The sequence below is a fragment of the Streptopelia decaocto genome (assembly GCF_964273445.1).
Source record: "Streptopelia decaocto genome assembly, chromosome: 4".
Taxonomy (NCBI): Eukaryota; Metazoa; Chordata; class Aves; order Columbiformes; family Columbidae; genus Streptopelia; species Streptopelia decaocto.
In genome coordinates, this window is record NC_138658.1 from 19,004,479 (window position 1) to 19,032,026 (window position 27,548).

The 27,548-nt window shown below is 39.7% G+C and overlaps 1 protein-coding gene across 1 annotated transcript; it reads right to left on the reverse strand.

The window, feature by feature from the left end:
• Nucleotides 1–25,905, reverse strand: MGARP (mitochondria localized glutamic acid rich protein). The gene is made up of 7 exons (XM_082051620.1): nt 25,703–25,905; nt 23,960–24,063; nt 22,809–22,896; nt 17,556–17,804; nt 3,999–4,157; nt 3,233–3,281; nt 1–1,580 (listed from the first exon to the last, which is right to left on the reverse strand). The coding sequence occupies exons 1-6, from the start codon at nt 25,785–25,787 to the stop codon at nt 3,235–3,237; spliced, it is 732 nt and encodes a 243-aa protein (XP_081907746.1). The 5' UTR covers nt 25,788–25,905; the 3' UTR covers nt 1–1,580; nt 3,233–3,234.
• Nucleotides 25,906–27,548: the final 1,643 nt, after the last annotated feature.

The window sequence follows — 27,548 nt, forward strand, 5'->3', positions numbered from 1 at the left end:
GACTTTTATTCCAGTAGATTTGTCAACAAAAATTGCTTTTAATCACAGTGGCTTTATCTTTTAAACAGAAGGCTGTGGTACGGCTTCTTGAAGCTTAGCCTGATTTTGCCTCTGCATTATTCCAGTTATTCCTAAGCAGGTACAGGGTCAATAAGCTGTATTTTTATTGGAACACTATTATAATTTGCTTTATGATAGGGGAAGGAGCATGTGTTGTTTTGTGCCATGGGTAGGAATGTCATAGTGCTGTAATTTCCCTTTCAACATTTTTCCAAAGTTCTGCTTGAAGAGGAAGCAGTCAGATATACCTTATAATTCACATTTCGATATAAATTGTGTACAATATACCTTGTTTGGCCCTGGTTTAGAATTATGACCATTGTGTGATGGCTGTATTGCTTTTTTGCTGGTGGGGGTCTCAGTAAAAATGTTGCAGCAGAGGCACACTCATGCACATAGCACAATGGAGGGTGAGGAGAACAGTGCAATGCAAACCCACCATTCATTATAGATTTTTTTCATTATTAAAGTGATATTAACAAGACAAGATTATTTAGCTATTCTGTTCTTTATCAGTCCCTAAGAACCCTCATCCATTTGAACAGCTGTGGCATAGCCTTCCACAGGGATTTTGCTGGACATCTGCAAGCTCTCAGACAGGAGCTTTGCTGTAGCATAAACTGCATGCGATTTGTACAAGAGCATTCTTGGAAACCTTCGTGTTGTTACACCACCGCTGCGGGTCCCTGCTAAGGAAGAACAACACAGAAAGACTACAGGAACCTGAATGAGGTTTGGTAGGAACAGGGTCCAGCACCCCCAAGTTAAGAGCCACCACTTCAATCAATGATAACTTCAGTTGGTGTTATTTTCATTTTCATGCTCTAAATTGCCTATTGCTTCTAGTCGCAAACAGTTTTTGTTCCCAAAGCAGGAGCCTTAAAAACGTTCACTCCCGGATATTATTGCACAAGGAAGGTCAGCATCTAAAATGCTTAACACAGGAAGAAAACTAGATCTTGTACAGCCAAATGTTCTATGCTTACAACAACAAATCCAAAACTAGTGAGCAAACAAGGTTGTTATTTTCCCCATGGCCCAATTTAAAAATACTAGCTGATAATTTTTATAAGATTTTAACTTCATTAAAACTTTTAACTTACATTTTAGCATGGAATGTTACAATGGTATAATTATGCACCGTGGTTTGGACCAAAAGTAAGAAATCATTGTATGTAATGAGACAAAGACCTAAAATGAGTTCACCTGACATGGTTTCTGTTAAGTCTACTGCTTCTCTTAACACGTGTATTTATTACATGCTGGGTGGTGCTTTGACATTTATTACTGGATGCTACTTTCTAAAGCAGAGATGTTAGTCACAGAAGCGTCTCTCTAACCAGCTTAAATCGTATTAGGTTGTCTGTTGCAGTAATGAATACTGGTCCTAATGAGCAGGATGTGCTATGACAAACTGCACATGTCTCCAGGGAAGAGTATGAGGTTTCACACAGGAATCAGCTGGTTGATTGCCACAAATATTTCCAATTAAACTTTTTGAAAGGCTTCAGCGCTGTTCACTGGGAAGAAGAAAAAAGAATCTGGTTTAGAGGGAGCAAGAATAAACGACATTTATCAACAGACTTGATTCACCAGGTCTTCTTCTTTGCAAACATTCAAAGCACGCTGCAAATGTGACTGCGGATTATCAGTAAATTACAGCATATGAACACTACTGCTGTGTAAATCATACTTACCTAATGGCTTGTGAAAACTTGCTCTGCTAACAAGAACAAAGCCCAGCTTCTCTCCTCTTTAGCCATGTTGCTCAGGTATAAATGAATTTCCCTGCACGCTGGACACATAATTCTTAATTCTACAAATAGTTACTTGCTTAACTTTAATCACAAGATAAACCAATAGTGTTTGTGGAGATTACTGACGCAAGTAGCCTCATAGCAGTGTGAATTTGTGGCCAACTGCCACACAAAGAAGAATTGCTGTACTCTGAAAACAAAGGGGAACAATAACATCTGTTCCCCTTCACACCATTATTCCCAGTAAAACATACAAACTTCAGTAGCAAAACATATCATCTCACACTATTATTTCATATATTATTTTATAATTTTGGGATTAGCTTTGTTTTGATTTTTTTTTCTTAATTTTGAATGCTAAAACAACATGGGAAAAGACCCTAGAGATTTGGTTTGTTTATTAATGCAGTTTAAAACAATATTTACATTTTACGACAAGAAGCAGCATTACCTTATTTTATACTGCAGTGTGTGATGGAATAAGCAAAGATGCACTTGCGAAGGACTCATACAACCTTATAGTTACGTTCTAGGTGTATTAAGAACACACATTTTTAGGGTACAATGGAGAAGAACTTTCTTTGCTCCATTTAGTTCTCCTCTTGCATTGGTGCTCCAAGAATTAGTGTTTGCTGTGAGCAAAAATAATTTTGAGAATTCCTGACCCGGGAGCTTTATTTGCTCAGCTTTCAGTTGTTAACAATAGCTAAATTATTTTCTACCAAGATTCATGTTTCAGCCAAAATTTTTATTCCCTCAGATTTCTATCACCATCTTACAATCCACCTTGAAAATGGCAGTCACAGGCAATAGCAAAATAGTAAGAATATTTTGGATATTTTTTTTTGTTCTCTAATGTAATAAGGCCAATTGAACAAGATACCAGCAAAACAGTAAGAACAATGTATTCAATGTTTTTCTTTAGCACAAACTAGAAGTGCAGAGAGACTAATCTTAAAAATGTCTTAAAAGAAAAAAAACAGGCCAGAAGGTTACGGCTTCACTGTGTTTACACCTAAGATAATAAAAGAGGAGTTCACTTGTGTAAGACAATAATCCAGAAGTCAAATATCTATATAATTTTAAATCAATATACAAAGAACACTTTTTGCCCAGGAGAAAGTTACAACTCTTGGGTCTTAATCTAGTTTGCATGGGACTAAGATCAAGTAAACTGCATGACAATTGATAGAGAAAAGTTTTGCTCCCTAAGCTCTAAAAGCTGTCAGCCATGGTTCCCAAACAGTAATAAATACTTCAGCTAAGTTGTTTTTTGCAGAGTACTTGGTGGGAGCAGAAATACAAATTCACCATCAGAGTGCACGTGCAGACTTACCAGACGCTGCAATTGCCACTAACTAAGAAAAACAGCAAGGTGAGAGTAGGAAACCACATGCTGCAACTGTACCATGTACCTTTAGGGTTCCTTAGCCACTTCTTCGGGTGTCTTGTCCTCCACAGAAACTGAAAATGGACACAAAACACCAGTAAGAAACATTGGAAACAACTCATTTGACAACAAATAGTTAAGTCAGTTGTTTCCTTTAGCCCAAAGGATCCATTGGACTAATGCGATACCGTTTACAAAGTCACATTTGGTATGCAGATATATTTCCTTTTAGCTTTCTAATTCTAAGTGTTAAACAGTTCAGAGGCCAAACTTCTAAACTCCTTTAAAAATCTCTGCAGTGATGATTTTAACACATTTTTCTTTGCATCCAATTGTATCATTCAACTTCAATGGCAATATAAGAAAAGATCACTTACAGCTGCATTGAAACACTGTAAGGTTTACAAATATCACACGCTCTGTATTTTTCTTGACACCAATGTAATTTACAAAAATTCTGTCTTTTAAATTAAGCCACATGTTTTCACAGGGTGTTAAGTCACATGCAGCACAAGGGAGGATTTCTTGTTCTTAATGAACTTCTAGCCCCTTCGCAGGGCACTGAGCTCAAAACATTCCCATGGTCCAACTTAGTAATGCCTATTTTTCTACTGCACTGCAAATAATTTCAAAATTAAATTTTCTGCTAACACCACAAAGGCAAACACAGTCATCACTAGCAGACACTTTGCATCACTCAAGTTCTGTATGTTCTTGCAGCTCATCCAGGGCAAGCAACCATTAGTGTTTTTCACAGACAAAACATTTCAGACCCAGCTGGACTCCTGCACCTTCTGACGTTCGCCCCGACTCCTCAGCATCAATGTCCTGGTTCCCTGAGGGTGTGTCAGAAATCTCTTGAGCTGCTGAGGCTACTCCTTCCTCGACAGCATCTGAGTTTTCCTCTTGGGCAGAAGAAGCTGCAACATCCAAGACTTCACTCACAGTTTCTATGAATCAAATTAGAGAAATAATTGTCTTGTCTTTCCATTCACCTATGTAAATGAAGGAGAGAAGTCAGGGCTCTCTCTCAGTGTGAAGTACCTGCCTAACACAGGTGTTTGAATTAACTGAAGGCAACAGAATCTATGAGATGTATAAATCGTATCATGCAAATAAAAGTTTGCAAGTGGAATTCCAGAGAAGTCATGACCAGTGTCTGACTCTCCCCAATCCTAGGGCTGAAAACTATAAGCAAGAGCTATTTTCATTTCTTTAGATAAAGGTACATATTCTCTAAAGTACATATTATCTTACAGATGCCCTCATTTTGTTTTCTGTTTTCTGTCAAATTATTAATGATGCGCAAGATGGTAATTGTAAAGTTTCCTTGGAAATAATCCTAGTCTGATCAACACCACAGGACATTACACACACTCCCCATAACCTTGCAAAGATGTCATGAGTAGTTTTAATGTAGAAGTGTCCCAACACCAGGCTGAAGTGTCAGGCTGCAATTCCAGTGTAGTATGATTGCCAACTAGCCATTTTTCGATACTCCTTAAGAATAAAACAATCTATCTGTATACAAAGTCCATAATATGGAACATGTCTATATACTAACTGAATTTTGAAGCAGCAACATGGAAAAAAAAAAACAAACAAGACAGGAATTGCTACCTTTGTCTGTATAGGAAACAGACTATAAAAATAGTATTTTTAAAATTCAGAAAATTAGATATTTTATAGCTAACATCACTTGATGTAATGCAGTATATTTGCTGTGGTAACAAGATGCTGGTTTTGAGTTTGCAGCATCAAACATTCAGTTTGACCTTTCTCTCTCGCTTATAGTGTTTGCTAATTTTTGTTTATTTCTTGTGATGTTTCAGTGTTTAATTTCTTTCACATTAAGAAGAGGAGACCAGTAAGCAAGTAGAGGGAGCAACATGGACTTTCCTGCTTTTTAATAAAACCCCACGTCCTTTGAAAGGGAATTGTGTTTGTCACCTACCTGCTTGAAAACAAATGTTAACACTTACACCACTTGTACTGAATGATTTGTCTCTGGTCCAAAATATCCTTTACAGCTATCAGAAAGGCAAGCTACTACAACAAAATATGGATTCCTCACCATGTATCCATCCAGGTCTCTGCAGAGTAGTTGTCACTCCCTAAAATACAAAGGGCCTTGTTGCAACACGGATCACGTTTCTGAAAACCTGCGTCTGTAGATATGAGTAGTTGTCCTTGGTTACCACAGAAAACTCTAGATGGTAATTTTGAGTGGCTTGCACATCTGTTCCTCAAGGATACGTGGCTGGAGTTTTGCAGGAGCCACCTTGCAGATGCCACAGCTGAAGTGGTCTTTCCCAGAAGAGAAAGCTGGAAGTAGCTCGTGGTCTGGACACACAAGCGCAGAGCAACATGTGCTCACACGTGCTCACAGCAGCTTACACCAGTTCATTATGCATCCCTCAAGGCATCACCTCCAGCAAAGATTCAGACTGGCCCATGAAGATTATTTTGGCACCACTCCTTTACAAAGTGTCTCTTGATGCTTTGAGCACCATGAAGATAAACACCAGTCTATGACCATGAAAGCTACTCTGAGCATTAATCTGACATACCGGAAAAGATCTCTGTATTTTCTGGTGGCTTGTATATGGCTCAGTCTTGGAACAAGCACTCAGCATCCCGCTCACAAGGTGAACGTGTTTTTCTCTGTTCTTGGGAGGTGCTGTGATCCCAGGAGAACACCAGATGGACAATTACCTGGCAAGCTGAGAAGGAATTCCCCACCTCTTTCAGAATCGGGACAACCATATCACCCCTTCTCTGCTGGAGCTCCTCACACCCTCTGCTGCTGATCAGCCAGTAGCACAAAGCATTACAAAGTTTAAGAACTTCTTCTTTTTGTTTCTCTGAATGTTAAATTTAATCTCAGTGCTATGCTACTCCCTCCTTTTTTTTTTTTTTCCCATTTTTTTTTTTAATCTGCATGCATTTCATGTTTTATCAGTCCAGCTTAATCTTCCACAGTTGTTTCACGTAAAATCCTATTTCATATGAGATTTTAATCAATGGCTGGTACAATGATGACTCGTTTTCTGTAATCTTTCGAAGAAGGATTTCACTTTACTAACTGTTCAGTTATTGCAAAGTTGTTAATCCTGTCATGAAACTCTACAGAAATCAATAGATGTAATTGAAATAAATTCTAACTTTTGTTAGTTCAAATACTAAAAAATTGAGCTTCCATATTTTTTCAAGATAGACTTGTAGAGGAGTTACAGCATCTTAACTGGTTCTGCGTTATTTTCTGAATGCTGATCAATTTGAAATTCTGAAGTCCCAGTGTTTCCTTGTGCAGCAATGACTATGACCCATGTTCTCTATTTACACCAGCTTGCTTACAACTTCTACAGGCTTTGGCTGAACAAAATAATCTGCATTGTGCAACTGCTTTTGTGCAATGAAGACAGACAGTATTTAAGTGCTGTTTATATTATGTTTTCCACTGAATGCCCAGCTACTTCATTATAGATATTATACAATATTCCTTCAGCTCCTTAACATCTTTAGCACCCACTTGCAGTGCTCCGGTTAAATTGGTCAGTCAAATGATGATTCACTACAACCCATACAATTTTAAAACTGCTAAAAATAGTAATGTTCTTGATTTTTTTGGTTTCTTCTTATATTCTCAAAAGTGTTTTGTTTGTTTCTCTCCCCCCCCGCCCCGCTTCCCCTTAATCTGAGAGGGGCAGGGGGGAACCTCATATCATTCATCAATAGCATTATTTCACTGGGTGTTTTGTTCCATTGCCCCCAAATCTTAATAGAATATATTACTCTGCAGAAGTTATACGCTTCATAGTTTCATACAAACTATTATGTACAGTAGCAAAATCTCAGCCTTTGTGTATAATATTACCTATTTTTCCTGAAAGGGTGATATTTATTTTTCTTATGCCAACTTTAAGTTTCCCTCTGAGATAAGTAGCTACGTCCTAGTACCAGTGGCTACAGTTTTCTTCAGTTTTGCCAGGTATTTGAATATACTATTGCATTGAATTAGGAGCTTAACCTTCTTGTGCATTCAGAACAGAAAAGGACTTCGAACCCCAGAAAAATCATACTAATCACATTTACTAGCTGTAAACTAATCATGGTTACTAACTGTATGTCAGTGGTTAGGCTTTGCATATTGCATAAACAGCTGTTCTGAAGCATTCAAAGGGATTTTAACATACTGAGGATTTTGAGGACAAAAGTCCTCAGGCTGGTTAGACCCCCGACATATTTCCACTACACAGCCATCAGTACTTAACTCAACATCTTTGCAATATCCATTGCTTACATGTAACACTGAACCCTAGTGAAAATATGACCTGTTTCTGCCCTGGACAGTCATATGCACTCTCAAGTGCTCTTTAGCTCCTCTACCTTACAAAATAACCATTTTGAGAAGAAACACATCCTCCCAAATTGCACAGGAGGGAACAGAACATGACGGGGCAGCACCAGCAGCACATTACACATGCACCAAACACAATACCAAACCATTTATGTTATGAAAACACATCTGGTTTGAGTTGAGTAAATACGGAAAAGGAAATTGATTTTACAGACAAAGGGAAATGAAGTTTTTGGGGTTTAATTTTTTTTTTTTTTTTCCAATAAGGCAGTGGCACTAGGAAACTTCAGTAGCTTATTAGTATGACATCCAACATCTAGTTCCACCTAGAAACATAACTTCTAGGAAGCTATCCCTATCATTTCAGGAGAAAAATAAAAAAAGCTGCCTCGTGTATAGTTATTCCTGTAGTCTTTAAAGACACAATTTTTACTCTTAGAAGTGCTACAGCTGCAGCACTGGGAGCACAGGACTCTACATTTCTGTGCATTCACAGTAGAACAGAAAACATTCAAAATCCAGAGCACTTCTGCATCCTCATGATCTTCAATTGAATTGTCTGAATTTTGGTGAGCTCAGCATTCCCTCAGCAGACCAGAGAAGCATAAGCAGGGACTTTCATGACCTGTATGACTGACTGATCTTTGCTCCAGCTAATAATAAAAAATAACAAACCCCACATGCACAGACTGACTTTCTCCTGATAATAATAATAATAATAATAATAATAATAATAATAATAATAATTATTTTTTAAAACCCAAACAAAATAACAAACAGCACAAAACCAACAAAAAACCCCATGCACATGGATTGACTTTCAGAACCCAGATCCTACTGCTTGCATAGTCTCTTCCTGCAAAGCTTTCAAGCATTTAAAACAAGCTTTTCAACTTTCCAAGCAAGTTTTCATGCAGAATCAGCCTGGGTTTTTGTCTGGAACACAAAGCTTTAGCCTGAAATTAAACCAGCTCACACTGGCAGTCATGTCCTGCCGCCTGGGAAACACTATGCTATAGGACAACCTTGAGCAGGCAGGTGTAAGGGAGATACAAAGCAAACTGAGCTGGCACTAATGATGGTAAGTGAAATCTGCCAAGAACTTGGTTCTTGCAAGAATTTTCATAGAAAATAGTGTTTCCGATGGCATTTCTACAGGGCATATATGGCCAGGCTTTAGCAGTCAGCATTCATACATCTGGATTTTCCAAGTCACTTCATACATCATGTGTGAAAGCCAAAAAAGCAAATGACCAATTGTCCAATATGTACGTATTATTTCATATGTCAGCTTTAATTGACCGGGATTGCTGAAGAGAGCAATAGGATGAGATCAAGAAGAAGAAACAAACAGTTTACTACTTATTCTACTCATCTACAGTCATGTCAACATTGCCCAGAGGAATAAGCAGACAGGCTGAAATTGAGAAGTTCTGTCTAAGCAAGCCTGGACTACTCCTGGAGCAGGATACCTTCCTCTCTTACAACACCAAAGTTTCTTTAGTCCTCATTTAAACAACTGCTTTAAAGCTTAGGGTGGCCCTTAAAAAAAAAAAAAAAAAAAAAAAAAGAAATCAACCATGTAACAGCTAGTTGGCAACTAATTGTTAAGAAAACAAACACATCTTATTTTACATGTAGAAAGAAACTATTCTAGAAAGGAAATAACTGCTTTCCTCCTTCCTCAGGCAGGTGAAACACTTTACATACTGAAAGAAATACATCTTTCTCTTAATGTGCAAAAACAAGAGGAAACTGCCTCTCACAGAGCAGCATTAGAAGCCCAAGTTTTTTCAAAAGTGAGGGGACACTCTTGGAATTCAGAATTTTATACCTACAGCAAAATTTTTACCACCTTTGGCCAGTCAACTCAGCACCGCTGCAATAATCTCCTTGTTCAGAGTGCAGATTCAATTACTTTTAAAAATATAAATTTGCAGAAGAATTTGGCTTTATAAAGCTAAAATAATACAAGTCAGCCAGCCTAATACAAATGGAATCTGCCTGAAGCACACAAACCAAAGCTGGAGTACAAAAGAAGGCTTTGATATTTCAAGCTGCCTATAACATAACCAATGCCACAGTTATTCCAAAGGAAAAAAAAAACAAAACCAAAAAAAAACAAAAAACCAAAAACCCCAAACACATCAGTTTTAATTATGAAAACAAAAAATATTTCATTTACTGTTTTTTAGAGAACTAATCATACCAGAACCTGATGCTTTTCTTCACCTAATCTCCTCAGGCTGAAAAGCTTCTCTTCAGTAAGCTCCACGTAGGGTCTCAGGATGTCCCCTGAAATGTTAGGATCAACAGAGCAAAAAATTCCCTCTTCCTTTTCATAGTTTAAAGACACACTAATGGAAAACCGACAGTGGAGTAGAATTCACTTTTTAAAAGTCAAATTCTACCATGTTTAACAAGGAATTAAAGAACATCTTTGAGAGAGACTGCAAAATAGTGCACAAGAGGTGGGGTAACTCGCTCCCCCAGATCTAATCCAGAGGAGAGCACAATGGTAGCTGTAAGAAACTGTGATTCCCTTTAAGGCCAACTTAATACATTTTGGTTCCATCATACCTGCTTTAAGGGAAATGGAAATTAAGTTTGTTCAACAGTGGCTTTTGTTCTAACTCCTGAGACGGTGGTGACAGCAGATGTCCCCTTCTTTCCTCTCATCACAAGCCACCTGCCAGCCCAAGTACAGCTGACTTGGGTTCAGCACTTCCTCCCTTTGCTCAAAACCCCATCGGCCACCTCAGGAACAGGAAGGGGGGAAATAACAATCACCATGTCAGTTTGGGACAAAACATGCAAAACTGTGTATACAGCCCTGTGAAGTAAGCAGGTGCTTCAGGCTTCATTGGCCAAGAAGACAGGGGGAGCTCATTACACAAGGCTTGCTGATACCACAGTATCACAGTATGTTTGGGATTGGAAGGGACTTCAAAAGATCATCCAGTCCAATCCCCCTGCTGGAGCAGGAACGCCTAGGTGAGGTCGCACAGGAACATGTCCAGGTGGGTCCACCAGGAATATCACAACCACCAGGAACGTCACTCAGGACTATTTGAAATGCTCTCCCTCTGCTCAGTGGCCTTTCATTCAGTGACCATTTAGCATTATAATAACCTAGAGTATGTTGTCCATTTCTTTACAAACAAAAAACACCTAACACTTAAACATTGTTCTTTTCAAGCCAAATCTGTAGGATGATTAACCACAAAACCAACGCTGTGAATTCAGCACTTGAGTTTCAGGTGAGAAAAAATAAACCTCTCTGATCTACATGCTAAACCGAATCATGGAACTAACCATTATTTAGAAAAGCACTGGTTATTTTTCAGTCCCATCAGTTCCTCGAATGTGCAGGACAGGAACTAGTGGCTGGCAACTGCTGAAGCTCACATTGCTCTCAAGAAATCGTTTGTGCAACTGCACTGGCCCAGCCACCCTCTTGTTTGGACAAAAAAAGAAGGCAGTCACACCTCCCCTACCTCACGATGCCTCACCACAGCCCATGGGTGTCAGGAGCTTCCTCTCTTTGACATTGCAGCCATTCCATAAGCTAAAGCCGAACCAGAGGTTCAGAGCCCAAGGTCTTTGAGAAACTGACAAACAAAAGTACACAGGGATTCCTAATAATTCTGCCATTATAAAAATATGAAAGCTTTTTCTCTTTGCAAGTCAACCATAAGTAATCCAAATAAAAATCCATGATGTTCAGATGAGTGCCTAAATCACGACGTTACGATGCACTTTTTCAAGAAAATAAAATTTCTTCACTCCATACAGCAAGAAAAGAACAACTTCATTCAACCAAACACTTCACAGGCTGCTTGTGCCTAATTTAGGTCACTAGGTCCTAAGAAAATCCTTGTTAGTTCATATTAATGACCAAAGATTCACTTAAGAGAGCTTATTTTGCGATAAATTATTAAAAAAGGATTCAGAGATGCCTGCAGTGATCAGAATAAAAGCACAACACAGTGCATACCACATTAATCCAGAATACGATATAATACTTCATACAATTTCAAATATATTGTTTTTCTATTCTGCAACAAGGATTTGTAGCAATGAGAAGTAATTTACACTGTGTTTGGTTGGTTTTCTTAAACAAACATCTAGCTGCTGATGGGAATGGATCACCAGGAAAACCAGTGCAAGTTAACATAAACAGCATATGTGAAAATGAGACAATAATTTGATTTATTAAATCCTTCAGAAGTTCTAAAAAAACCTTTTCATTAAAGTTAGGCATTTTTTAACACTCCATATAAAGTCATGCACGAAGTTTTACTCACATTGTTTTTCAAAAGAGCAAAGTTCAGCATGCTGTTTTTTGAAAAGGGTGTTTCTCTCTGCAATGAAAAACACTAACCAAAAACTAATATAAAAATCCCATCATTACCACCATTGTGGTTTGAACTGCCACCACAGGAGTATGGAAAGGAGTCCTTGTTGCCACTAACAGTATTACTCTGCATGCTGTATTTACAGAAAATTTTCATATAACACAGGTACTACTACTTAAGGTGAAGTAAATGCTAACAGGCTTTGTTGACCAACCTGAGTTCTTGCTTTCCAATTTAAAGAAATAAAGTTATTGTTGGCTTTTTTTAATCTTGACAATGAGCTATAAATATTTTACTAGTAAGAATCAGTAAATCCATTTTCTCCTTAATAGTGACAATCGTTTAGGCATTATTCACTTCAAGTCATTTTACCAGCCTCAGTATTTTTGAGAGGCTACTTGTCCCCTTGTTCCACAGCAGACAAATGGAAAGACATTTATTTTATGAAGTTCTCCCCCACTTATTCGTTTTCACTCTTAGCTGGGAAGTTCTAAGTTTGTTGCGCTTTTTTCATTTTACCGGAATCTTCCTCCCCAGCCCAGTTAATGCTGTAAAATTATCTTTTCAGCTAAGCTGATCAAAACTGAACAGTCTCTCCCTTTACCAGCTTGTGTCTTCAGATATTCATAACTTTTACAGAGGTATTTTCTATAATAAATACCGTTCATATTCTTCCTACAGAGATTTTCCCAGTTATGTTATGACAACTCATCTACAAGCTCAGTTTTATGGAAGAAAAACAGGAGGTAGAGATAAGAGAATAGTGGCCAGGGTATGACAATCAGAGAGATGTAAGATAAATGCAGCAGCCCAAGGGACAGATAAAGAAAGTGATAAATGCGAAGCAGAAATACCCCACAGAAGTTCCACAGATATGGATACTTCCCCAGTAGCATAAAATTCACATAATTCAACTTTCTAGAGCCTAATCTAGATAGCTTAGTCTACCATAATCAATGAAAAGGAAAAAAAATCCTCTAAAAGGAGATTCAGAATAGAAAACCTTTATTACAGTTGGTAATAGAGCACAAATTTTATCAGACGATATGAATACTTTCCCTGATCCTATTTGTCTTCCATTACAGCAATCTTCATCTAGAGACACATTTAATGCAATGAAGTTCTACACATGACAATAACAAATAACAGGCCTGTTATGAGATGCTTCTGTCCTATACAAGCAAGGCTGAGAAGAGATTAAAAAAAAAAGTGTATTTATTTTCATGAGGTCCACCTGTGAACAAGTGGTATAATCATAAGGGGTAAGGTCTGCCCAGACCTATCCACAGTGCACCTCCCCCCAATACCTAAGGCTGTAAAGAGCTGCAGGTTGCACAGCTTTTCCTCCTTTCTCCATCTCATACAAAAAAAGCTGAGCAGGACATGTTTGTTCTACTGAGCAACATCATTCTGAAGAGCTCTCAATAAGCATGAGCCATTGCAAATTGCTGAAAAGTCCTTGAAGTAATCTCCAAAATACTCCCAGTGTCACAGAATAGATGGGAAAGCATTTGAACACACATCCAGAGTTTGGCAACCTACCAAGCAAAAACAACATACGCTGATGGCGTCACGTGTTTCTGTCTGCTTGGCATCACTGTGCGATTGGGTCAGCAAAAGTCCCGTCCAGAAAGCAGTAACTCCTGTCCAGTGCAGCCTGTATTTGTTTCTCTAGGCTGCAGACAAATGGCATTGTAATGCCCTTCGAAGCTTAACATGGAAATATGGGCACATTCACACACTAATCCCCCCAAAAACTAGTTACTCAAATAGTGTTTGAAATAATAAACAGAGAATAGACCATATCCTACAATACTGTCAAAATTAGAAAATAACCTATGCTACAGAAGTCAAAGAAAGCACGTTTTCAGACTAATTGCTTTTGCAGTCGATAAGGCCAAATCCTCAAGCCTCAATACTAGAGTTGGAGAAAAGTTTATAGCACCAACCAAAAAACTAGAAATCACTAATGCAACAACACTGCCTCATCCAAATAGCACCTTGCCAATCTGTGCATTTTATAGCATTTGTGCTATCTGTAGACAAATTGGTCTTCACTTATAGTGTATGCTAAAATGAGAACAGTAGGAATCTTACCAACATCAGGCAGTAACCCAGAGTGACAGTCCAAGTAACAAAAAAGTACAGAAGATGAAAATTTAAAGGAAGCTAAATCTTGGGAACAGAGTTACATGGCATAATGCTGCCTTCTTTTTTAGCAACAGCATTTCCCAAAATTTCAGATACCAGTAGCAGGCTGAAAACTGCTTAAATTGAGGCAAGGAGATAATTCCAGCCAGATACAATTGTAATTAACTTTCTAAAAATGAAATTAGCCTAATTAAGTATTAAGTACCAACCTCCAAGATCAGGGGGTTTTTTTGCTTTGGTTTGAGGGTTTTTGCACAGCCATGTATAGTAACACATTTATGTTATTTGTATATATATGTACATATACATGCTGGAGATTAACATCTATTGGCTGCATACCTTGCACTTCCAAACATATTACAGAAAGTCCTAGAGATTAAAAGAAACAATTGCATTTGAAAAAGCAGAGTTTCACTGGTAATGATAAAAATTCTTGCACCTTCATCTGCAGAAGTAACATCAAGCTACCAACAAAACTAATAAAAATTATTTAAATAAATATTATTTTTCAAAGGAAGTCTGCTTTTCCCTTGGAAGTTCTGAAAGAAGAATACTTCTCTTCCTCAGTAAAAAACATGGATACACTTTTTCCCTCTAAATGGAGAGAACACAAATGATGAAGATGGTTAAATGCAAAACTGGAAGGTACTTCCAGAAGGATTTTAATTATAAAATTATTTAAAAAAACCCCACAGTTGTTTACTGCAGAGAAACACTGAATGAAGTGGTACATACAGAGCAGAGGACTTTTGAATCAAAATACCACCTGATTCTATGTTAAACATCATGTCAATGGAAATGAGCCTTTACATAGCTCAAAGGAAAGAGACACTCGTTTAAGCTTGCATGTGCAAGACCATGTGCTGCTTGTTTAAACCTTCACGAGGTCCAGAGCCAGAGACACCCATCATCTCCTCAGAGAACGGAGGGAAGAACCACTTCAGCAGCCTTTCTGTTCTACTGCAGACAGGCTGAGATGAGAGCGAGGAGCAGAGGAACACTAATGTGACCTGGTGGCAGGAGAATCTGCAGACTTTGCAGCCTCCCAGGGCAGGATTCAGGTTACACAGAGGTCACAGAACCTCACATGAACTGCTTATGAGATTCACAGGGTTCACCCTTCATTTAGGCACACCTGTTAAGAACAATTACTTACACCAGTCTTCACCAGGCACCAGTGGCATGAGAGAACTGTTCTCAGAAGCAAGTTTTAACAACCAAGTAATGCAAAGGAGAACTGGCAACACTACATCAGAGAGAACACTCCCTTGCTTTAGAAACTAGTAATTACCGAGGTGAAGTACAATGTTTTAGCTAATACACGATATGCTGATTAGAGGGTGGAAGGAAGTTGGCTGAAACAACATGCAGAAGTTTCTCAACAATTTTATATCACACCAGTTCATTTCCACCAGATTTACCACACAGCAAAGAATAAGCACTGCAGTAAGATTTGACAGAGGACACCTGAAATGACCCTCAGAATCCCCTATAAATATCAGCATAACAGAAGTGCCATTCTAGTGTCATTTTCTTCAGTAAGTATGTTGCCAGAAAAAACAGATCTAAGAAATCAGTAGTTTCTAAATAGCACATCCACTTCCAGTCAACACCAGCAATAATTAACAGTTACAAGACACACTGACTCTTACAAGTGACCACTAACTACGTGAAGTCACCACATCTACAATTAGATCCTCAGACTTAATCTACTTACGCACAATGTTTGTCAGGGAAGATTGTAACTGCTTCCTCCTCAACAGAGCAACAGGAATATTTACCATATGGAAGATCCTACCCTATCCAACAGCTAACAAATACCTCTAGATAAGCAATGTGAAACGAATACTCAACCACTTCCAGATACAAGCAAGTGCTCACTCCTTAAAATGAAATATTGCAATTGCTCGGTAGAGCAACAGAGGTAAACACTGCAAGACATGTTAAAACATTATCTCTTAACAGGCCTGATTCACTAACCTTAACATATACCATACTACTTCCTTTCTAAATGAAATGGTCTCAATATTCCACAGAAATGGAAATTTTTAAGGATTTAGGTATTTTAAGTATTTTGTATATGTAAACAGTAATATACTTACTTGTACTTTTTATTGCTATATTACCTTCAGCAGGTTGGACCAAGTGTTGTTTTAAAATGTCATTTGTAATGGATTGTTTTGCAGACAAGCACAGGAGCTATTCAGACATGAACTAAATCCCAGTCATACCTAGAGCTTTCATAAAAGTCAGACATCTGAAGTGCTGCACCATTTCTCAAGTTCACTTGTTGAAAATGCAATTAAGATGCATCCATTCCTCACTAGAGTCACCAAGGAAAAAGGCAAAACCAGTTGCAGAATCGGCTAATACTTTTCAAGGTGCTACGATAACCTCCCATGGACTAGTAGTCAAAATACTTTAAATCTCAGTTTGACTTACATTTTAGATATATTCTCTCAAGTAGATGTTTGTTTTCTAAAAGAAAGTGAAACATAGGTGTGCAGTAAAGATTCCATGTTTAAGTCGAGATGAAAACCCAGTGTATGCAATACTTGCTACTGTCACAGTGAAGTCTTCCCTTCCAAAGCAAGAACTGGACTGAAGTTTCCCTTTCATGATAGGCTCACAAGTTTTTGTTGTTGTTTGTGTTTTAACTGAAGACACAAGATGCAAACATTTGTTGCCTTCCCCTTCTACTGACAAATTTCAATTTCTTTTTGTGTGTCCCTTCCAACTTTAGCTGAACAAATAAAGATGTAAAAGGATAATTGCTCTATACTTACAAGTTAGTTAAATTATAACCCTGTGTTTTATGCAACTTATGGATAGGTTTGCATCTCTATTATTGTGATTTTTAAAAAGTATAGTAAACCAGAATATTTCAAAACCCCTGACAGTTCGAAACACTGGATATGTAGCCACTAAATCATGTAAGTGCTTAATACTAATTTGATGCTTTATCAAATTTTGAAACTTTTAGCCTAGTATACCCTTAACACTGAGTTCACAATAACATTTTGTTTGCTATGCAAGATTACATTGACATTACATGGGCAAAACTGCTACAATTTTATAGGGTGAGTATCTTAGGAACAGCCAGGGAAATAGAGTCAGTTTCGATGCCTTGACAAACCCTTAAGGACTAGAACACTGAAACAACTGTTGAACTGATCATATTACATGCTGACCTTCATGTAAGATCTTAAAGAAATAGAATGGGGTAGTAAAATAAACTTCTCATTCTACTAGCTTTAGACAGTAACTCTGGTGCCACAGGGAGCATGCTTTTAGAGACACTGATTTAATAAACCTAATTACCTTATACTCATGATATGTCAAGGTGACACCTGAATTAGCTTTCACTGTAGAACAAACTCCATTAGGAATACTGTCATTTGTTCTTAACATTCTGTATCAAGAGGCAGAGTTTTAGAACCCACAACACAGACACGCAAAAACCACAATTGTAAGTTAACCTTGCACTGCAGCAGCTTCTGAATTAGCAGCAACTTCCACATTAGCAGCAGGTTCCTGCTGTGCTTCCTCCACAGCAGGGGATGCCTCTGGAGCCGGTAAGTCATTCTCCTCTCCAGTTTCTGGGGATACCCCAGAACTCTCATCCTGTGCTGCAGGTCCCACAGCAGCCACTGCGTCAGCCTCGTCTGTGGCTGTCTTCCCTTCAGTGACTTCAGCCATCTCTTCTTCATCACCTTTTAAGGATTTATTTAATACAATAAAGAGAGTAAAGCACATGCATGCAACACAAATTCATCAACTATTTCTTAGCATCATTATCATTTAAATTTAAAATGGGAAGCTAAGCTTTGGGACCAGAATTTACGAAGTCAATAAATCAATAATTAATCGCCCCATATTGCTTAATCTTGCATCAAAAAGATGTTTACAAGTAGAGAAAACCATATGCTTAATTACTGAGCTTCATAACTGCTTTAGTGTAATAAGAAAATAAACTGTGGCTTAAAGCAAGTGACTGCAAGAGGTGGAAGTGCAGGGATTGATCAGAAAGGACCACACCAAAGTATTACTCCAAACCCACTCTGCTGAAAGGGCTGGTGATAACGCACTCACGGGCGTCACAGGGAGCAGGATTCTTGTTCGCACCCCATAGTGGGGTTACCACACTGGGAACAAGACATTTGCAACCATGCCTAGAAGCTCTTATGAAGTTTATTACCAATCAGGCTCACAACTCAGAATCTCTGCAACCCTCAGGTGTGCCTCCAGTTTGTGCAGGGCTATTTTCAAGGTGGGCTAGCTTGGCTGGCAATAACTACAATAGCACAGAGCACAACAAGTGATTAGGTTTTAGATTTGTTTTACGCCATCTCTTAGCTCTGTGATGGCACAAGTACTCTGCTATCCCTATTCACCCTGCTTTCTTTAAAGCTATATTGATTGCAGTGACATCACACTTGGGAGTGCATGAGCCATGGCACTCAAGTGAGAAAGATAAGGTCTGTTGGTAGAATAAATCAGTGGGCCCTTATTGAAACTAGGCATTGAAGAAAGAAATTAACTTGCTAATTTTAAGTGGTCAGCATTTACCTTACTAGAGATAGGACCACTCATGACTGATCATTTACTTTTTGCAAGTCCCAGCTGTCTTTCAAAGACTTGTCTAGACTGCTGTGGGTCGCATCCTTTAGAATCTGAAAAACCCAGTGTTTCCCAAGCATGCGTTACTTCAAACTCAGCTGAGACAAGTCATTAATAACTAAGAGCACAAAACCACAAATATGGACAAACACCATGCAAACATGCACTAAAATCAAGTTAACAAAATAAAGTTGTATAGCAAGTGTTCATTGCAAGTTTACCACTAGAACCAGCTCACCATGTGAGAAAATAGAACTGGAAATAAAGTTTGCAATCCAGTGTATAATAAGTGAGAAGAGAAAGGAAAGAGCTTAAAGAAACACAGTCAGAATTTATTTTATTATTTTATATGTTTAAAAGCTAAACAGATGAATTTTAATTCTTTGTTTTCTTATGCTAGTGCAAGCCTATCTTTTTGTGTTTAGATTTTAACACAAGTCTATCCATCGCTCAGTAAAAATCAAAGTTTTCTATTATGCAGTCTGACCATGTCCCTTTAAGAGAATGCTATATTTCAAAAAACTAAATTGATTACACAAAGAACAGACTAACAGCCAAGCTCAGCATTCAGTACACTTTATTGGACAGTCAAATATAGAGTGCATTCATTCAGAACAGCCAGCCATCATCTCAGAACTGCCTTCTACAAAGCAGATTCAGTAATAAAATCAATATGGTTTGGCCTTGCAATCATAGGTACTTCTTTTAAAGTCTCACAAGTATGGAGTTTTAGAATAGGAGGTATAAAGTCATCCCAAGGTAGGCTGCAAGGTACGCAATGGTGAACGACTGTCCTTTGTATTTAACTTCCTCAGGTTTGGAAAGAGATTTCCCTTGTATTTTAGTCTGGAAAGTGTAAAAGCAGAGCACAGATTAGAAAGATTGAATCAGCTTGCATCAAGTTAAAAAGAAAAGTCATTGCTAAAAAGGAGGAGGAAATCAGGAATAATTTTAAAGGAGACATATGCAAATGGAAGACAAAACTCAGCATTCACTAAATAAGCAAGTAGAATGTTCTGCAAGGAAAGCATCATTTTACAGTTCAAATGATGTCCCAGAATTCCTGCTGCTACTTCGAGTCAGGCTTCTGCCAGGGGCCTTTTAAAATCCCTCCGTACATTTGAGAATAGCCTTCAGTTAAGAAGAGCTACAGAAAATTATTATTAGAACTTTTAAAAAATATCTGATATCATTAATTAAAATACCATTAAATATCACTTCGACCCACTAACAAACAAACAAGCCTAGAATAGTATTTGATTGTTTTTCTTGCTTTGACAACCATGTTTGCTACATGTAGTTCTTCATAATTAATATTTTGGGTTTGGGCACAAGGGGAGAATTTTCGTCAGGATTAGAAACCACTAAAATAATTCAGATCAGGAGACTCTCTCTCTGATCAGCGGCTCCCTAATATTAAATTATTCCAGCTAGAAAGTTCTACTCTTACTAATGACATGCAGCAAATATGCCATGAATGTGCTGTTTGGCATGCTGCTTTTCTATCCACAATTTCATTTTGTTCCTAGCACTGTTCTATAGCTTGATTTTATGTGACCCTAAAAAAAAAATATTAAGAGCAATTAAAAATTATTTTCTTGAAGTAATCTTATCAGCAATGCTTACTGTGAAAAACTGTAAGGACCAACTGAATCTAAAAAATGCACAGGGAAAGAAGCTGCAGTGGCACTTCTGGGAAAAGCAATACTATGGTAACACTCTGTGACAAGATACACACAAAAATATGACTATGCAGAGAACAGGAAAAAGGGGGAAGAAGAGTGATGTTTATTCTTTTGAGAAAGCACACAGAGGATTCCATAGGAAAAGAATAGAAACCTCTTTTGGGAGAATACAGTTGGGAATGAGGAAGGATTTAGAAGAGCTGATTCAATAGTAGTTTTGTATTGTGAATTGGAATTACCTACTCAGAAGTTGAATTAAAAACTCTGGGTTGAGCATTTATTCAGGAGTCCAAAACTGAGAATAATAAAGGAAACAAGTTCCAGTCATGTTCACTGTATGGCCAGATAAATGTTTTGGACTTCTTACTATCAATAATAAAGGAGGTAGCAGTCATCTGCCAATCACAGTATCACAGTATGTTTGGGATTGGAAGGGACTTCAAAAGATCATCCAGTCCAATCCCCCTGCTGGAGCAGGAACGCCTAGGTGAGGTCGCACAGGAACATGTCCAGGCGGGTTTTGAATGTCTCCAGAGAAGGAGACTCCACAGCCCCCCTGGGCAGCCTGGTCCAGTGTTCTGTCACCCTCACTGAGAAGTTTCTTCTCAAATTTAAGTGGAACCTTTTGTGTTCCAGCTTGATCCCATTACCCCTTGTCCTATCATTGTTTGCCACCGAGAAGAGCCTGGCTCCATCCTCATGGCACTCAGCCTTTATATATTTATAAACATTAATAAGGTCACCCCTCAGTCTCCTCCTCTCCAAACTAAAGAGACCCAGCTCCCTCAGCCTTTCTTCATAAGGGAGGTGCTCCACTCTGCCAATGGTTGTGACTTTCATGTAAATCATAAAGCAGCACAAGGCTTCAGATTATGGGATGGCCAGAGAGTACCTGAAGTCAGAATTAAGTAAATTACAGAGCACCGAGTACTCCTAACCCAGTCTCAGGCAACACAGGTACTGCTTTCAGTGGGCAAACAGCACCCATGGCTATGCTGGTATCCCACACTAACATTTTGGTAGACAGGTTAAAGCTCAGTACCTTGCAGAAGTGAACATTAAGAGAAAAGGGAACATACTGACATCATTTTGAGTGCCCTAGAAGGTTTGCTTAATGCTTTCACACCTGCCATGTTCTTCTGATTACGTTAGTCAGAATGTAATGAGTGCAATCCTCATTTGTTCCCTAAACAACAGGTGACTAGAAGGAAATATCTACTTTGGTGCTGTTTAGATTTTTCATTTTAGGGTCAGGGAAGGATTGCATCCAAATTCAGGCCAAATTCTCAGCACCAAAAATCAAGTTTAAAAATTATTATTTCCAGCTGCTTAAGAGAAAGGAAATTAAGGTGTTTTGCCATTTTAAATGTTAAAATCTGTGACTTTAAAGTTCTAAAACTGAAGGTCACGTTATGGAATTTCGAGAATAACATTTTCAAAATAAATAATTTTAGAGGCAGAGAATTCAAAGCATGTTCTCACATTGAAAACAAAATTTAAACTCAGCATACTCAAATCAGCATACTCAAATCTGTTCTTTGTGTGGATTCAAATATATTAAATCAATTCTCTAGATGTCAGCATTGGAAAAAATAAGCAGCTTCAAGTGCTATGGCTTCATTAATTTATTTTTTTAAATAACAACTAAATAAAAACATGAAGATCCTTTAAAAAGCCTTTTTTTTTTAATAGAATTGCTTTTCCTAGCAAGGCCATGCTTGCCAACATTCTCTTTTATATTAGCGCTGCAGTAACACTAATTGATGGAGACAGAGACAACATTCCATTACAAGTATTTGAACTAACATGGTCTAATTATTTAAGCATGAAGAGCTAAGTAAGAATTTGCCATACATTTAGGTGATGTCTGCTTTTCATTTAATCCTAAATTAAAATGGACAAAAATCAAAGTTGTGGAACAAGAAGTGGGTTCTATGTACAATATTTTTTTAAAAACACAGTATTTTTCCTAGCTCAACACGGCAAGATTGAACTAGGTTCCCTGAATACATGTGGCCTGAAGCCAAATTGTTGACTGAGAAAAAGATATTATCACCTTACCCCCCAACAAACGAACAAAACTGTTTTTGACAGCATTATGCCTTTAGTCAAGTTTCATTAAGCTTCCGGTAAATCAAATGCAAATACCCAATATACAATTAATGGTTCACACATTAACTCTTTCTATCCAAATAGACTCCTGCACATTGCTCACAGGTCAGATTCACTGCCTTAACATTAAGTTCATTCCCAAAATTTGTGCAGATGCTACTTTGTTACAGAACACTGCACAACCACGGTTGTCTTTACTCCCAGTCACAGAGCTCAGACGAGGACTTGGACAGGGGTAAGGCCTGATTAGACTATGTAGAAATCTGTTCCACACCCTCGTGTACCTGGGGAACAAGAGAGAAGACCTCAACTCACCCCTGCCTTTCCGTGACTGAGCTCTCTCCTGAAGAATATTCATATGTTCAATATAGTTGCTGCGGGATGAACTGACTACTCTGTAGGCCTGAAAGGAAAACAAAATTAAAAAAAAAAAATAAATTGCTATATCCCTACAAAGTTACCAAAAAAAAAAAAAGAGGGAAGGGGGGAGAAGGGTTTTTAAACCTTTTTTAAACAAGTACTACTGCTCATCTTAAAAGCCATATCAAATTACGCTAAGCAAGGTTAAAAAAAAAAGAATCTATTTCACTATAGTAACATATTTATACATTTCATATTTCTCCATTGTTAGAAAGCAAATACAATATACCATGTAGCTTTCAAAGCCCTGCACTGTTTCAAGAATTGAACACAGTATTTTAAAATACAATTACAGTCAGATTACTTAAAAAACAAAACAAAAAAAAAACAAACAAAACCCTATGGTAAAAAGGTAACAGGAAGAGAATGTATTATTCTTCCAGATATGCAATCACACAAATTTGACATTTTGACTAAGAAGAACCTACTTACCATTCAAGAGGATTATTTTGTGGGACAGAGAAACATGTACCTCTTTGGGATGTGCTAGTCACTATCTCACCACGCCAAATCTTGGAGGGGGTATAAGAAAGCTACAAAATGGGGGCTTTAGGGACATGAAGCACCAAGTGTGATATATTTAGATGTAGGGAAGAGAATGATTACCAAAAGGCTTGACAAAAGTAGATGTTTACAAAACTCTAACATGCTTTTACTAAGTAATAAATTTTATTAGCTTTATTTGTGCCCCAATTAACAAGGTTTACATTCTCCCCTTGTGGCTTCAGACATCTTATTTTATATTTGTCTTGCCTGCTTCGACATATTCTTAACATTTGTGGTTGACACAGAGAGGCCATTCCATCTTTGGACGCATCCATTCCACATAATTTTAAATATGTTTTCCACTATGAATGACAACAGCCCTACACATCAGAGTAACAGTAAAATAGGCAAGCAATGGGCATTGAGTTTCACTAGTTTCCTTGAACTGATTTTAAAGTTTGGCTGTGTTTAACTATGTGCTACGACACCTGCATTCTGTTGATGCATCTTATACAAAGCCAACTCAGAAAGCACAAACAGGTCCATTCCCAAACACTTACATAAAATAAACCACCAAAAGCAGCAGCACCAGCAAGGAGATAGTAAATCATGGTCTCTCCAGAAGAGCCAGGAACACTCCCAGATGCCATCTGGCGAAGAGGTGCTACAAACATGATTGAAATTGATGTAAAATACAATCACAAATCAGAATGATGGAATCTGAACTTTGTATGGGAAGGGATGATTTTAAAAGCTGTAACAAAACTGAGGTAGAGCTCAGCAATGTTTAGTACAAGAGTAAAACGGGGCATGGTACCTAACTGAATGAGGTACATAGCTCAGTTCTTCCTAAGAGGGGAAGATTTTCCATGAACTATGCTGTTTATCAGGTTCCAAGTACTGTACGTTATCTGTATAGACTAAGGAACGCAAAGATGTTCCTGCCTAAGGAATGTAAAAGGATTAATCAGTCTTGCTGCAGTCATGATCAGCAGAGAACAAATCGTCTTCACTTTATTAGCAGAGCCCTTCAAGAAAAAGCCTTTTCCTTTGAATTCACGGGCTTCCAATCTCAAATTGACTGCTGACATTTAGATACATACCCATAAGCTCAAGTGCTGGCCAACAGGGCAAACAGGCAGGATTACACAATGTAATCACTGATCGAGTACTTATTCGCCAAAACAGCAGCTTTACCCGTTTATTTTTGCTCACTGTTTCTATGGGTTTGACGCTTGCCATAGCTTTGGATTCTTCTGTACATCTCAAAAAGAGACTAATGAAAAATACACGTAGTTCTGTTTGTCGACAAAGCTTTCAGCTGAATTTCACTACTTCATCCCAGATGAGCACAGATGAGAAATGATTCATTGAAAGGGTACTGTTAAACATAAAATGGCTCTGAGCATTGCAATCAGTAGCTGCAAAAACAGCCTCAATCTCAAAATATTGCCATCGTGTGCCAGATTGTTTAGCATCATCTGTCTCATGACACACTTTTCAGACTCCTTTTCAAGCGTCATGCATCCTAATGCATCGTCTTATATTTATATACACGCTCTGTACTAGTTTTTCATTAATGCCTTCTTCTTAAAGGCTGCCTGTGACAGGTAGGAGAGTACTCACTGAGCCTACACTCACCCTACACGGCCAGAGGATTATTTTTTTTTTTTTTGCTACTGGTTACACAATCCCTGATGCGCCAAAAGCCATGGCTGACACGCACCGGGCTGATTCACGCTCCCTCCCAGGGCCGAAACAAACCACTGCGTTGAATATCCACCTGGCCTTGGGGTTTCACCCCTTTTTGTTGTCGTTACGAGATGGAAGCGAAGCAAACGGCAGTCAGTCCCCCGGCTCCGGGAGGGGGTCACGCCTGACCGGCACCCCGACAGCTCCCGCGAGCGTGGGTGCACACGGCCGCAGCGCGGACGCTTCTCCCAAGGGCACGGCCCCGCTGCGCGGAGGCAGGCGCTGTCCGCCGGGGGCTCCGGGGCGGGCGGCCGGCCGGTTCCGAGCGGCGGCGGGGAGCGATGACCAAGCAGCCGCACCGGCTGCCGCCTGCCCGTGACGCGGCGGGGACCCGCAGCCGCGCGCTGTAACGGACCGCGCCAACGGCCGCAGCGCGCGCCGACCGCACCTGCCCCGCGCGCTCCCCGCCGCAACCCCCGGCCCGCGACCTTCACGCGTCCCCCCGGGGCGCGCAGAGGCGGAGGCGTTACCACCCGTCCCGCCCCGCCCCGCGCTGTCCCCTTGACCTCTACCCGGGCCCCGGGTCGAGCTCCGAGGTGGCCCCCGCGTACCACGCTGCTTGAGGCGGCTCGCAGAAGAGGGGGCCCGGCTCAGGCGAGCGGCCAGCACCTGCGAGGCGGCCCTGCAGAGATACATGGTGGCAGCGACCGCGAGCGGAGACCTCGGGCTGCCGGGCACCGCGAGGCTGCGACCGCGGCAGAAGACACCGGCTCCCCGCGCCCTCCTCCCATGCGCAAGGGCGGGGCCGCCGAGGGGCGGGGCCATCCCAAGTCCCGCCCCCTGGCACATCCCTGTGCACCTGGGAGGCCCCGCGGCCCGTTCGGTGCGGGGGCGGTGGGGCCGGCGGTACGGAACGGCGCTTTGCCCCGTGCCTGAGGCAAAGCCCCCGCTGCAGAGCTGGGAAGTGTCTCCCCGGGTCATGGCGCCGTGCACGGAACACGGGTGTACTGTGTGCCGCCGCGGGAGCGTCTGCTCGGAAATTATACACAGCCGTCAGCACTCAATACTCAGAACGCGATGGCAAGAACGACGCGAAAAACGCGGAGTCCTGGGAAAGATATAGAGGATTTCATCTACCAAGGAGGCAGGGAAAGAAACACATTGCTGTTTTACTGGAAGTTCTTTAAGAGCATTACTTTACCAACAATTCCTGGAGAAATCAACTGCATTTACAGCAAATGGCACTGGGGTTCAACACAAGGACAAGAGAGTTTAATGCTGGTGGTGAAAGACTGAAGGAAATAAATCACCGCTGTGGGATCACATTGGCTGTTAAAGTCATAGGCCTTTCAGGGTCAGAGCTGCACAGCCACCCTCCACACAGGTGGTTGTCTCCTGCTACTTCTCCTTTTTCTACACACAGCTTTGACCTTCCCACAATGCTTATTTAATGCCATATTCTGCCGATTGTCACAATCTCATTTTTCTGTCCTTTGTCCTTGACTGACCTTGACATTTGAAGAGAAGGCCAAGGCATGTGCAGAAGGCAGCGCTCACATGAGAGACTGACAGCGCCTGTGCAGTCTCACCACAGAAGTTGTGGACACCTCTCAGACAGGGAGCAATGCCAAAAATGCAGACTGGGAAAGCCAGCCTCTCCTCCATGACACACACGAGCCCTGGGTAAGGGCACACACTCCCCCTCTACAGCCCTGGAGAAAAACCACAAAAACCATCACTATGCCTCAAGCTGCCGACTATTGCAATTTAAAGGAGCAGCTCCTTGGGGAACAGCAGGATACAGCTCCATGTATGACAAGTCTCAAAGAGCTGCAAGACAGAAGAGAAGCTGTTCCTGAGAGAACCAATGTAATAGCCATTTATGAAGGGGCAGACTAACAAGCTGTCTCCAAGACTGCAGATTGAACTTTCATCCTCACTTTCTGAAAATACAGAATATATTTCAACTTTGCATGGAGTAGTAAAAGCAAAGCAAACTTCTCAGCAAGGAAAAAAACCCACACAGAATTTAAAGGCTGGCCACATCTAATTTTTGTTTTGGCTCTGAGAAAACTTCATTTCTGCTCTAGGAATTAAAAATAAATAAAAAAAAAATCAATCGAGATATCATTGTTTACTGCAGGGCAACAATAAACCATGGCAGATGCTCTCTGTTAACCCCCCCACCCTCCCCACTAAGGAAAGGTAATAGGAGGAAAAGGGAGAGAGACTTTCATATTGGAAAAGTTTAAAATGTTTTACTAACGCTACTAATAAATAGAGAAAATAATACAAAATATATGAAACCACTCTCGAATTTCCCAGGGCAGCCCAGCGCTCCTGGAAGTCCTGGGCTGGACTCTGCAGCAAACCGGAACTGGATTCAGGGATGCAGGGTCTGGAACCAGGCCTCAGACCACAGGGACGACAGGCAGGGTGCTCTTCAGATGCCGGCCA

Bases quoted from the DNA above. Each gene is read 5' to 3' on its own strand.
- MGARP (XM_082051620.1), bottom strand. From the start codon at position 25,787: ATGTATCTCTGCAGGGCCGCCTCGCAGGTGCTGGCCGCTCGCCTGAGC. The intron at 22,897-23,959 runs GTAAGTGTTTGG...TTTTCCTTTCAG, and splicing joins CTTTTGGTGGTTTATTTTAT to GCCTACAGAGTAGTCAGTTC. The intron at 3,282-3,998 runs GTGCAGGAGTCC...GTCCATTTTCAG, and splicing joins GTCGGGGCGAACGTCAGAAG to TTTCTGTGGAGGACAAGACA.